The sequence below is a fragment of the Schistocerca cancellata genome, chromosome 3 (genome assembly GCF_023864275.1).
Source record: "Schistocerca cancellata isolate TAMUIC-IGC-003103 chromosome 3, iqSchCanc2.1, whole genome shotgun sequence".
NCBI lineage: Eukaryota > Metazoa > Arthropoda > Insecta > Orthoptera > Acrididae > Schistocerca > Schistocerca cancellata.
This window is the reverse complement of record NC_064628.1, coordinates 619,831,783-619,845,383: the sequence shown is the minus strand read 5'-3', so window position 1 is coordinate 619,845,383 and position 13,601 is coordinate 619,831,783. Positions and strand designations below refer to the sequence as shown.

Sequence of the window (13,601 nt, the reverse complement as noted above, 5' to 3'; positions counted from 1 at the left end):
TTCTGTCTCCTGTCATAATAATTGTTTTGGTTCCCATATTGTCTGTTTCTCTGATTGTCTCTGTGATAGTCATTACTGTGGAGAGGTGATCTTTCCATGTAATTATTACTACTCTGCCAACGGTTGTCATACGGGTGGTGTCTATTTTGGTCACGATTTGTGTGGTGAGAATAGCCTTGTCGCGTCCAGTTATCGTTTCTGTCGTCACGGAATTGTGATGGATGTGACCTGTAGCGATTGTTTTCCTGTTTTCGCATCCCGCGACTGTCTGTGTCAATTTCTAATTCTTGTAACAGTCCCTGAAAAGCTTCAATGTCGTCTTTGCAACGTCCTGCTAAAATAATATGTCGTAAATGTTCAGGCAGTTTGATTAAGCAAATGCGGATGAGTTCTGAGGGGCTGTATGGGTTTGACAGGTATTGATTCTTGTGCAACATGTCTTCAAAATATTTCACAAGACTGGAAAATTCAGATTGTTCGAAGTGTTTCATCATTATGATGCTATGTTTTACTCGGTCTTGTGTAGCTTGAGACCAATATGCTGAGAGGAAGGCATGATAAAAATCTCCTTCACTGTGACAGTCGTGAATGACCGATCGCATTCTTACACCTGGTTCATTCTCTAAGTAGCCACACATAAATTCTAACCTGTGCTCCAATGACCAGTTGGGAGGGAAACAATGAGAGAATTGATGGAGCCACGCTTGTGGATGAATGTCGTTGGCAGAATTCTTAAACGTTTTGAATTTACGTGTAGTAATGAACAGCTTATAGTCAAAATCATCGTGTCAGCGAGTAGCATATCGGTCATTGTTATGTCGTGTCGGCGGTTCCATCTCAAAATTCAGTGTACCTTGCCAATTTCTTTCATAATTACCGAAATGCCCTGTGTTATTATTTTGTGGCTTTTCCGTATTTCTAAGTTCCTCTTCCCGTGTTGGAGCGCGAGTGTCCTCTGAAATATGTAATTCTTGTATTACCTGTGTCAGCTGATCTTGTACTTCCCGGATTTCTCTTTGGTGTTGCGTATTAATTTGATTCAGATTTTGTTTCAGTTTCCTAATTTGTTCGCACTCTTCTGTGTCATTAAAGACTACCAGTTTTGTGTCATTCAGATTATCATCTACCTTCGCAGATAAATTATTTAGCTGATCCGAAAGTTCAACTACTTTCTCTGATAATGGACTAATTTCCTCCATGTGTCTTTCTGAACCAATTTTCAGAGTATCTACTGTGTCCTTTAAGTTTTCCTGAGTTTTTGCAAGTTGCGTAACTGAATCGGTAGATGCAACTGAGTCCATTTTAGCTTGCAAGGTCTCATGATTTTCATGAACAAAAGTTTGCAGTTCTTTTATGGCTGCTTCGTGATTCTGTAATGCATTTTCATGCTGTGAAAAAATAGGCTGAAAATGCTCACAAATTTGTGTTTTTACGTCATTACAGACTTTTTGACATTTCGATTCAATGTTATGTAACTCAGTAGTTAAATCTTCACGTGTTTGTTCAAGTGTGGTGTCTAACTTCCGAAGATTTTGTTCCATTGTGTCTAACTGTTGCTGTGTTTGTCTCTGGTGTTGTTCCATTGTGTCTAACTTTTGCAGCTTTTGCTGTGTTTGTCTCTGATTTCGTTCCATTGTGTCTAACTTTTGAAGATTCTGTTCCAGTGTGTCTAACTTTTGAAGATTTTGTCCCATTGTGTCTAACTGTTGCTGTGTTTGTCTCTGATTTTGTTCCATTTGTTGCATTAGTTGTAATAACAATGCATTAGTGTCTGGAATCTGTTCCTCTACTCTTTTCGGCAGTGCATTTGCACTGGCAACATTCACATTTTGACAAGCTGAAAATGTGTCTTGACTTATTTGAGAAAACGGTGAGGACGCAAAACCTGAATCTACAGTATTTGTAAAATTGTGTCCTGTCATTTCGGATTCCTGAGGCAAGCTGTTGCCGACCGATCGATCGATAATGCTTCCCTGTTCACAACCTGTTTCACTGTCTACACTATTATTTGCCGCCCGCTCCATTTCCCTATGCACAATTACCAAATTACTACTTGGAACGTCTGTTAATTCACTACACAGTGGTGCTGATAAGCTAAGCTCATCGTCACTATTATTTCTCAGTTTACTTTGGAGCCTAGCGTTACGTTTTTCACACGCCATTATTGTGACAATATTTCACACGATAACACAGAAAAGCACAATTTGAAGAGCAAAAATAAGAGAACACATTAACATAGAACTGAAAATAATATCTAGTTAATTGCAGCTGCGAAATACTTGGTGCAAATCTACATGCATGCCACAACTGTTTTACAGTACAACAATGAAAGACTGCAACTACAAAGGAGATTCTCTCTACAATTACGCGCTAGTAATAAACAAAAGCTACACTAAATACACAAACTACAAGAAAAAAATCAGAAGATTCCAGTGATGCTGTTGAGGTATGTTTATGTCAATAAGATGATGCTACCATATATGAGGAATGTGATTACGTGTTTATATGTATATGAATAATGTATACAAGTTAGGGACTCTTGACTTGTGAAAAAGGATGTTGGAAACCAAGAATCGTACTTTAAGAGTTATGAAATGTGTGTAAATGCGTGAATGTATCACAATGCCGGCGAAAATTTTTTTGGACACTGTTATATTCATAGGATTTTGTTTCTACACATTTGCAACGTAAATTCTCGACCTGTGAAATTTTTATATGAGACTGTCTCTGTAGCGGAGACTGCTGTCGTAAATATTTCCGTAAGAAACTTAAGTGACCACCTGCACGTAATGCGTCGTGGGCACGCAGCTGTGTCAGACGCCGGGAGAACAAGCCATTAGGGTGTGCCTTTCCGGAAGCACAGGTAGAAAAAAAAGAAAAAAGGCAGGCCTTTATCCTCGCCATTGACATTCCTTTAGAGAAAATATTGCAAATGCGACACCCTCATTACTTCCATTAACCTTGCTATTGACATTCCTTTGTAGAAAGCATCGCAAATATTACACGCTCATTACCTGAAAACATATGGTTACTCGTACTTTGTGCTAATTACTGAAATGCTTATGAATTGATGGGAAATATTCATACATCTGCACACCTGATTATGACAAGTGTCTTTCTATGAGAGTTGAGAGCTATTGACTTACGAAATGCCACATGACTACTGAATGATATTTTTATGCTTTGGTTTGCGTAATTGCTTATTTCTTTTGATATCTGGTTTCCAGCTGTGTTGCAGCATTGCGTTTATAAAATAAAATGCATTTGCTAATGTGACCACTTTCTGTCAACAGATCTATTAAATAATTATTTTATGATCCACATTCTTTAAAAAAGGAGCACTTGGAAAGGAAAGAACAATAAGAAGGAACTAGTAACAGTAACACATAATTTTCTTTTCAAGTACATGGTAATATTTCTTTTTACAATAAGTTGTTGTGGTGCACCACTTTAATTACATAGACATTAAGATGTGAATAGACATTTCCCTTGTCTGCATTGTTGTTTTTACTGTAATATTTTTTCTGCTTGAGCTATGTCATGTTTAGGTATAAGTTGCTGCTGTTTGCCAGGCATAGTGTTATTGAATTTAACTTTGTATTACTCTGTTAAGCTTTTCTTGTTGCTGCACATTGGCTCATATTAGTTGTAATTTTGCATTTTATCTGTTAATTTAGATTTACTGCTGCTTGCTTTGCAAATTGGCATTTTTTGTCATTGCTGTTTGTGTTGATTTGTTGTATGCTGCTGCATTGCCTCGTCCCTTAGTTTAGCATCTGAGCTCAGTAGATTTAAGTTAGCTTAAGAGGGGGTAGACTATATAAGAAACTAACTATGATGAATTTATAAGAAATGCATTGAGAAGCTATCAGAAAATGGTCTGGCAAAAAAAAAAAGGATACTGTACAGTGGAGAAAAAGTATTTTTGACAGAGGATGTGAACAGAATACAGAAAGCAGGCTTAGATAGGACTTTTGGGAATAATGATGAACGAAGGGAGATCTCCATGCAAAATACTGCAGTAAAACGAACCCTGTCCTTTCCTTTTGTGTCATCCCTCTATATGTTTGTGTACCCTTGTGTATTTGTGTTTTTCCTGTCTTTATGTGTTTAGCTGATGAGAGCTATGTTGTAGAATTTTTCTAATACTCTGTTATTTACTTTGTAAAGATGCTTAGACATTATTTATTCTGTTTTGTTTTAATGCTCATGTGTGAAGTTGATGTTTCGCAAGTTATTCTGATCTTTTATGTATTTACTTATGTCATAATTCCTGTAACACTGATGTATATGTTTATTTCTATTGTTTTGTAGAGCCTATATTACTACAAATGTTATCTGTATTGTTATGTTTTTAATGATGTATTTTGTACCTTTGTAATTGTATTCTTACGTCATAAAATTGTAATTGACACCAGTTCATCATATTATTAACTTGTAAGCATTCATTTCACTGCACACTTTTCTGTTGGTCATACTATATGGACACTATGTGAGAAGTTGGGACTGTTAGTGTTTGCACGTGTGTTACTAATTCAGCAAGGGACTGGAGAACAGCATTGCTGGTTCTAAGGATAATTCCAAAAAACTTTGTGAGTGCACAAGTGGTGGTTCATGGACTTGCTATATTGTCCGCAAGACTCTTCGATGGTGATTGTGCACCTGCACAGTCACAACAGATGGCTGCTGGCCATCTCTACAAGGACTGCAGTGGGTCTACACCTTTGCTGACTCACCAATACCATTATTTCTACAAGGACTGCAGTGGGTCTGCTCTGTGATGACCTACCTACCAATCTTCTTCAAAATGTCGAATGACTCTGCTGTGGGTTTGCTCTGTTGTGGCCCATTACCTGTCAGCATGTCAAGAGTCAGCACTGTCTTTCCGTTGGAAGGACAACACTACTTCTTCAAGACTGCATGGAAATCCACTACTTCTGTGTGCAATTTCTTTTACTAATGAGAAACTGTAATTACTATTATGATGAATGATCAGGACTATCTTTATGGACTGTGAGAAAATTTTAGCTTTTGACCAACATTGTATCAATAAGTGTGTGCATTTTATATCTTTGTTACTGTAATTGTGAAAAATTTTTGTCAAATCTGTATTGGCCAGTGCCCAACACCATTTGTAAAAAATTTTGTGGGGAGCATGGGGGCTATGTAAGTAGGCTGTTTATGTTTTCTTTATGTAAGTAGGCTGTTTAGGTTCTTATATTGGTAACGCCGCCGGCAAGTAGCGCTCTCTGTATGAAAATGAAATCACTGGCTGTGCTGTGTGCAGTCTGTGGCTAGTTTGCATTGTTGTCTGCCATTGTAGAGGGGCAGCTGGATGTTAACAGCGCGTAGCGTTGCGCAGTTGGAGGTGAGCTGCCAGCAGTGGTGGATGTGGTGAGAGAGATGGCGGAGTTTTGAAATTACATATGACTTGTGATGATATTAAGGTAAATACATTGTTTGTTCTCTATTAATATCTTTCATTTGCTAACTATCCCTATCAGTAGTTAGTGCCTTCCGTAGTTTGAATCTTTTATTTAGCTGGCAGTAGTGGCGCTCGCTGTTGCAGTAGTTCGAGTAATGAAGATTTTTGTGAGGTAAGTGATTTGTGAAAGGTATAGGTGAATGTTAGTCAGGGCCATTCTTTTGTAGGGATTTTTGAAAGTCAGATTGCGTTGCGCTAAAAAATATTGTGTGTCAGGTTAAGCACAGTCTTGTATAATTTGTCAAAGGGGACGTTTCACAGTATAACACGAATTTTATTCTTTTCTAACTGAGAAGTCAAATGCAAATTTTCGAAGATTTGATTTTAAAAATATTTGCACAATGAAAATTTTCATAAAACATTTGACCCCCTTATGGTTTGAATTTCTAAAAACATTGAAAGACGCATTTTATTATTTGTAATTTTGAAGTCTAATACCAATTTTCTTTGACTTAGCTTCAAAACTATTTAAGTAGTTCTTTAATAATGACTTATTTTCAAAATATACTTTGCGCCTCCAGACATTAAATTTTCAAAACTGCTGAAACACATTTTGCCTTATTACTGACTGAAAAAGAAATACCAATTTTCAAAGGCCTGGCTTCAAAATTGCCTTAATAGCGTCATACATCCAAAAAATTTTCTACCCCTATTTGACCCTCATAGGGGTGGAATTTCAAAGAGTCCCTTCTTATACGTCGTCTACGGTATGTGGTCAGCACCCTGTGCAAATTTCAAATTTCTGACATTAGTAGTTTGTGGTGGGTGATGATGAGTCAGTGTGTGAATCAGTGAGTAGGGACATTGCCTTTTATGTACACAGGTGGCTGAATAGTAGTACTGCCTTCAGGAAAAGTGGTTGTGTCGGTTGCGGTACAGAGCTAGGCTGGTGTGGTTGTGAGTAGAGTAGGTGGGGGTTCAGCGCGCTGTGCTACTCACGGCGCTGAAGGCGACGGCGGCGGCCACGACCCACCCCCAGCCACCGTCGGGAGCCGGAGGGTGTCCGCTGCCCGCGGCCGGCCCCTCCTTCTGCTTGTGGCCAGTGGACGCCTTGGCCTTCCCCGGGAGTTCGTCGCTCTCCGGGGCCTCCGGTCCCTGCTGCAGACCTCCGTTCTCATGGTTTTGATCCTCAGCTTCCTTCTTCTGCTGTTTCTGTGCGTCGATCAGCATCTTTGTCTGTCGCTATGGCGGGACAGCTGTAACAGAAAGAAAACCCCAGACATAAAACACCAAAGAACTGCACTGTTGGTCATTAAAACTGCAACAAAATGTATACCGTATGCAACAACATCGAAATGGCATGGCGCATACTGTGTACTAGTATGCGCAAATGATAAAATTTCTTTGCGACAGAGCGAACTTGTCAGAAGTATTGTCAACTGCATTTACGTACAGGTTTCTCATTCAGCAATTGAGTGAGTATGTTGATTTGGTTGTAAAAATACAGTGATATGCCTCGTGCAGAAAGAAGGAACTTCTACAAGCACACGTCGGAGTTCGACAACACCAGTGCCCTGACGAAACTGCACTTTAACCTTTGAGTCACAAATATTTAAAAAATTTCATTTTAAAATTTTGCAAGGGAGTGACCCTTATCGTCACAGTAAACAACGAATACAAGAAGAAATTGGCAGAAAGTAAACAATCAATGCCTTTAAAGTTGTGGTTTCCCTCTGTAGGCATTGGACATAAAGTTTTCAACCTGCCATCAATTGATGAGATATATTTGAAGACAATGTCGCTTTATTCCTAGTTACAAACACACATCTCGAAACTTTCAAGTATTCATAGTGCCTGAAACAAATTATAGTCCTACACAATAACCAAATTGGGCTTAAAATTTATAAATTTGTATCAAAATTACATAGTGCTCCATTGGTTTCATTTCGAAACCTCTCGTAACAACAATAGGACGAACTCAAGCTTACGTTACAGTAACTGTAAATACACTTGCTTTCACTGTCAATAGTTTCCTCAGTACGATCACTGAAAGAAAAATGATTACACCGAGGAAACTCAGTGTACCACTAAATGTCTCTGTGTTCCAGTAGAATCAGTGGTTTCATGCAAAAGGCAATGCCACTTTAAAGAGAAAAAATAATAAAAAATAGTAGTTTCAGACGGAGACGACTGACTGTAAAATAGTTTTATTTAAAGTCACGACCAGTTTTCCACGAACTGAAGACACATCCTAATGCTGTAAGTACAAAGATTAATAGTTTTCTTTATCAATTTCTGTACAGATCACGTAAGGATGCGTCTTCAATTGATTGAAACCGGTCGTCACACTGAACAAAGGTATTTTACAGCCACCGCAGTTCATTTCACATAAAATGTGGAAATGTGGTTGCATTTGCACGTAGTTTAAAACAACGAGCTCAATAAATAATTGGTACTCATAGGGATAAAGTTCTGTGATGTTGCTATTCTCGTTGGTCGCCATTCCACTCCTGACATTCGAATATGGAAAGGGTGGGCTCAGGAGAGCCATACACACCACGCTCACACGACTAGCGCCCGGAGGACAGACATAACTTATTGTTTGTGCAGCGGTGCAGGATCAGACAGCCAGTAAAGCACCTTTAATAGTGGTATTGTTTGCAACTAGACAAATGTCCGCACTTCGGTGCGGTGGCACCTGGAGCACCGTGGATTGCCAGCTGCGGCTCCTTTTGAAGCGGGAGCAGAGATAGGTGAGCCGACAGCGCAGCACCGGCGACAACACGGAATACAGGAGTACCACGACACCGTCGTTTCATACGAATTTCGATTCAGTTTTTCAAAGCTAAACCACACTTGCCCCTGTAATCCTCCCTCACCTACCTCGACACACTGGATATGCCTCTTTTTCTCTGGTCAGCACGTTCAACGTATCTCTCGCTAACTGAAAATATCTAGAGACGGGTTGCCAAGAAGCAGGCACGCCACTACATTCCAGCCACAATGATTCATGAACTGTGGCATATAACTGAATTAGCTTGGATGCCTAGCCTTGTTAGAGCCATTGTTACTGGCGAAAGTGGCATCTCTGTATTCTTAAGTTTGCGTCATGTATTCGCGCAAATAATCAAATATTTTCTTCCCTTCCTTATGTTGCAATTTTGCACCTTTACAGTGTTCACAAGGGGATGGAGAGGGAGATAGGGGGACGGACGAGACACATGCCGCCTCCTGCAAACTGGTGTGCTTTTAGCTCATTCTAAAATAATGTGGCTGTGGCATTAACTATATCGTGCGCAAAACTTAACGGGGAAAGTCAGGGTGACGGTCGGAAAAACACGAAATTTTTTTTATTATGTAATTCGAATTTATACACATTGAAGAATTATTTCCCAAAATATTACGTGCAAACTCCAAAAATTAATGATTTTGTAAGCATTTGAAGCTAAAGCAAAAGGTGAATTGGAAAGTTATAAACACAAAACGCGACTGCCACAAGTCGTTATTGTTGCCATCACCCCTGTTTATACCGATTTGAGTAAACCTGATTTGCTGGAGTGTTGTTTGCGCTATTTTACTCAAAATTTGAACGATAGTTTCAATAGTCTCATTTGGAGGCACGCTCCAAAAATAACATCCAACAGAAGCAAAATTGTCAACATTGCTTCTAATTTGTCAGTCGGTCTATTCAATATAGGAAATAATGCTTTAATTCATGTGGCAAATGCCCTTCAAATCAAAACTGGTGATGAAATGCGCCGATTCTGTGAAGATAGAGACATCAGCGGCGATGCGCTCAGCGAAGAAAGGCGATTTGAGGACGAAAATGAGGGCTTATCAGTTCGAAGTAGCAGAAAGCGACCATCCACTAGCCGGGGCGACAGTTACTATAGACCAATAGACCAGACATCGATGATATCGCGGAAGTTTCAAGCTTTGCCCCTTTTTCTTATATGACACATAGTTTTCAAGCTTTAAACGCGTATTCTCAAAACCATGCTTGTCGGTATGGTTCTCGCCGACGCTAAAATTTTTAGCAGATTTTAATGATTGATGGTCTCCCTTGAAGAAAACTGAATTCTCTTCAGTTAATTGTAGCCGATTTTTTTATGTTGATACTTGATATTTTTTGTTCCAAAAAAGAGGAATCCCAAAATGGTCATTTTTTCAAATATCTATAATTTCGCCAATTTTTTTCCTTGAAAACCCCTACAATGAATCAAAATAACATATACACATCACGCTGAATTACTAATTTCATGTTTCACATAATCACAACTGGAGTTACAGCGACAACTGTCGATCTACCTCCTTTCAAAGCTGCCTCTGGAAAATTCTAATTACAGAGTGAAGACATTAATATTTCTCAACAAAAAATTCAAAAAAAATTTCAGTGCATGCTTCATTCATTGCAGCAAACCCCACTTGTCTACTAAATTCCAGTATGGAGAAAAATATCCTCAATGAGAAAAATATTTTCGTGTCACCTTGTCATTCCGCCATACGCATGACATGTCATTGATAATTAACATAGCTCGATGAAAGTTGGAGCATAAATAGAAAGAACTGCCGCAGTATAGTCCAAAGACAATAATTACGCTGAAGTCACTGTGACTCACACTTGTACGGTGATATGTGCGAGTGTGTGAAGCACCCAGGGACATTTGCGAACATATACGAAGATAGTAACTTTTCTCGAAAGAACAGATTCCATTGGGGACCGTGCAGCTTCTCTAGAATAAGTGATAATTAATTGAAACCCTCAGCTGCCGACTGGTGTTGTTGATATACCTCGATGGGAACAGTTGAAAATGTGTGCCCCGACCGGGACTCAAACCCGTGATCTCCTGCTTACACGGCAGACGCTCCATCCATCTGAGCCACAGAGGACACAGATGAATAGCGCGACTGCAGGGACTTATCCATTGCACGCTTCCCGCGAGACTCACATTCCCATCTGTCCACAATCTACATACGTAATGTACACTCTTTGACATAAAAATCGACCGGCGGCCGGCCGCTTCAGATGCTAAGTCCGCGCCGATCGCGACATGGGACAAAAAAACTGGCCAACTCGCTAATTCTCTAAGTCCGGTTATCTGCACAATCTGGCAACACTGTAGACTGCGGCACTTCCTGGAGGAAAACTTGTCCCAAGATAGAGAGACTCTAGGCTGATTACGCCTGTGGTCTAGTTACTAAGTCGAAATCGGACGAAGATTGATGTTTAAAGGCATTCTTCAGATTTCGCATAAGAAATTTTTACTAGCAGTTTGCAACTCCATTAATTAAAATGGAAAATAAAAGGTTGTAGTCAGCGGCTTCTACCGTGATTCGAACTTATAGTACAAGCACTGCAACGCACAAGGAAACCTCTTTTTTTTTATTTTTTTTTTAAATGTAGAGCTTCTGTTGACCGAGTTACGTAACGGTGCTTAGTTGTGCCTACATGAGTGAATATATTATCTGGTGTGCGTAAAATTTTACAGTGCCCATACATAATCAGTTGTCCTCTTATTTACGTGTAGCCGAAGGTTGATTCCATTTAATGTTTGAAATCAGGCGCCAAACGTTGTGGTACAATATGTAAGACTGGCGTGTTCTTTGGGAGCGCCAGTCCTAAAACTGTGTGCCGGATTAACCTAACTAACCTAAGGACATCACACACATCCATGCCCGAGGCAGGATTCGAACCTGCGACCGTAGCGGTCACGCGGTTCCAGACTGAAGCGCCTAGAACCGCACGGCCACATCGGCCGGCAAGAGCTAACGACACACTGGCGGCCAGAGGCGGACTATAGTCACTGCGATGTTGCCTGAGCCTCAAAACGCAACCTTAAACACACAAACAGAGGAGGTGGAGATTACTGTTTTAACGTCCCGTCGACAACGATGTCATTAGAGACGGAGCACAAGGTCGGATTAGGGAAGGATGGGGAAGGAAATCGGCCGTGCCCTTCCTAAGGAACCATCCCGGCATTTGCCTGAAGCGATTTAGGGAAATCATTGAAAACCTAAATCAGGGTGGCCGGGCGCGGGATTGCACCGTCGTCCTCCCGAATGCACACACAAACAGGTGTTACTTATGTGAAGAACGCAGTTCTTGGAGTCCAGAAATTAAATATACTTTCTAATTGTGTCATCTTGCAGTGGATTATATCGTACGAGTCTTCGATGTGGAAAACGAATGTCAAGTGAATTTAGCGAGGTAACGCCGACCTACACCCGGAAGTAAATGCACTATCAGAGTGTTGACAAATACTTGCTACGACGCTGCCATTTCTCGGCTCTCTGACAAGGCAGCTCTTCAGCGAAATGCTTGCCGTGATTCTCCGATACGGTTCTTCAGAGTGGAGACGCGCGCGCACGTTTGGTTTTTATGCGGCGTTCTCCCCTGATGGTTTCTGACGTCGCCTTGTGGGCTATGTATACATATGAGACATTCAATTATCATTAATCCAGAATGATACAAGTTTCAGCTTCCGGCGTGGAAGAAGGCTGTTGACGCCGACATTATATCATTTCAACGTAGGGAAAGCAAAACGGATCATTCAATGTTTCTCATTCAACATAAAGCATGTGAGATAAATTTCCGTAACGTTCATAATCATCTAAAAATACAAACGAAGTAAAAATACACCGGAAGCTTTTTCGAATTGAATATAATGTAAGATACCAAACGCTTTGCACCTCGATGTCGAATTTGTCCACTTGCAATCGTTTGCAGCATGCACATAGAATGTCATGATTACCACGAGCATGAAGAAATATGTTGGTAAGGATGGAAGCAAGAAGAGACGCAGTCAACAAATATTCTATTCCTCATGGCATTAATTTCATTTGACACGTAAGAAGAGGTAAAGCGGGAATTTACTTTCGTTAACACGAAAGATATGCCGCACATATTGATAACGAGGAAGTCTGCGTCTTCATACGTTTCCTCCTTGAAATCTGTATGCTCTATTATATACTAAGTAGCCCGATCATTGTTTCAGTAATGTTACCCTCTTGTTTGACCCCGTAACGATGAACAGATTCCAAATGCATGTCTCTGCGTGAAAGTAGCTGTTCGAACCCTTCCTGGGTTGTTTTTTGTGTTTTATTGCTTGGAATTCCTGAAGCAGACCACTGTGCCTTCCCCCCTCGTGGGTTAGGTCTCAAAACTAAACCGCTTTGTATCCAATGGCATAATTTATTCATACAGCATCAGCATAAGACTCTTGCGTGTGAGAGAATGACAATAACAATCGTAACAAGAACAAGCAAATAATGAATGATGTTTATTCCAACGCAGAACGAGAATGGCTTTAAATATAAAAATCTATATCTATATCCATATCTATTGATCTTTGAGTTGGCACAATGCAAATATATTCTTAGCATTTAGTTACTGAATTTAGTTCTGGATGTTTGCAGAGAAAAGGAAAAGTCGGTACTTCTCGCTAGTGTAATATAATGTGAACCAGCAACTACCCTTTCCTTAGAAGACGACTCAAGCAGGTCCTCAAGTAGGCACTGCTGCATTCTGTTCCCTGACATTGCTCTGATGACGGTTAATGCAGATAGTTCCGATTATGAAATACAAAACGTATTGCAGGTTAGTTCCTAGGATAGTAACATTAAATTTGCGTTGTAGACGGCACATGAACGTGACGACTATCCATATTACTCATCAATATAAAAAGACAATATTTTGGGAATTTAGCAGGATTACTCAAAATGAATTCTGAAATTGGGTGACTGACCGCACAGGTGCGAAACGTCGTCAAGAGTATACGATGTCCTAATCGCATTAGGAATATGAAGATCGTCTTCGACAGCTCGCAACTTTCACATTGCTATCTCCACCCTACTCCAGACAGCTCTCGGTGGAGTTGCACTACGTTGCCGATGTTATGGAAGGCCTTCAAACCGACAACAGACCACATATTGAAAAATACAAGCGAATTCTCTTGCAGCGTAAGCTTATTGTAACTAATCTAAAAATTATTGGAGAGGAACTTTGTCCTATTCAAAAAAAGTAAAATGTTACACACTGTTGACGTCAAACGGACATTATCTATGTCCTGTCTTGTGTCCTACTCATCTATAACATCAAGTGTACTATGAAAATGATTATATATAATGGATTATAAGGTAATGCATTGATACCAGATGGTGGGGGCCGGCCGATGTG

At 40.0% G+C, this 13,601-nt stretch overlaps 1 protein-coding gene across 1 annotated transcript in view; it reads right to left on the bottom strand.

Annotated features, from left to right (window-relative positions):
- LOC126176465 (monocarboxylate transporter 9-like) overlaps nt 1–6,655 on the bottom strand; it is a 51,768-nt gene extending 45,113 nt beyond the window's left edge. The window contains exon 1 of the mRNA XM_049923622.1: nt 6,425–6,655. Within this exon, the coding sequence (XP_049779579.1) occupies nt 6,425–6,655 (231 nt within the window). The remainder of the gene's footprint in view (nt 1–6,424) is intronic.
- Between the last annotated feature and the right edge of the window lie 6,946 nt (nt 6,656–13,601).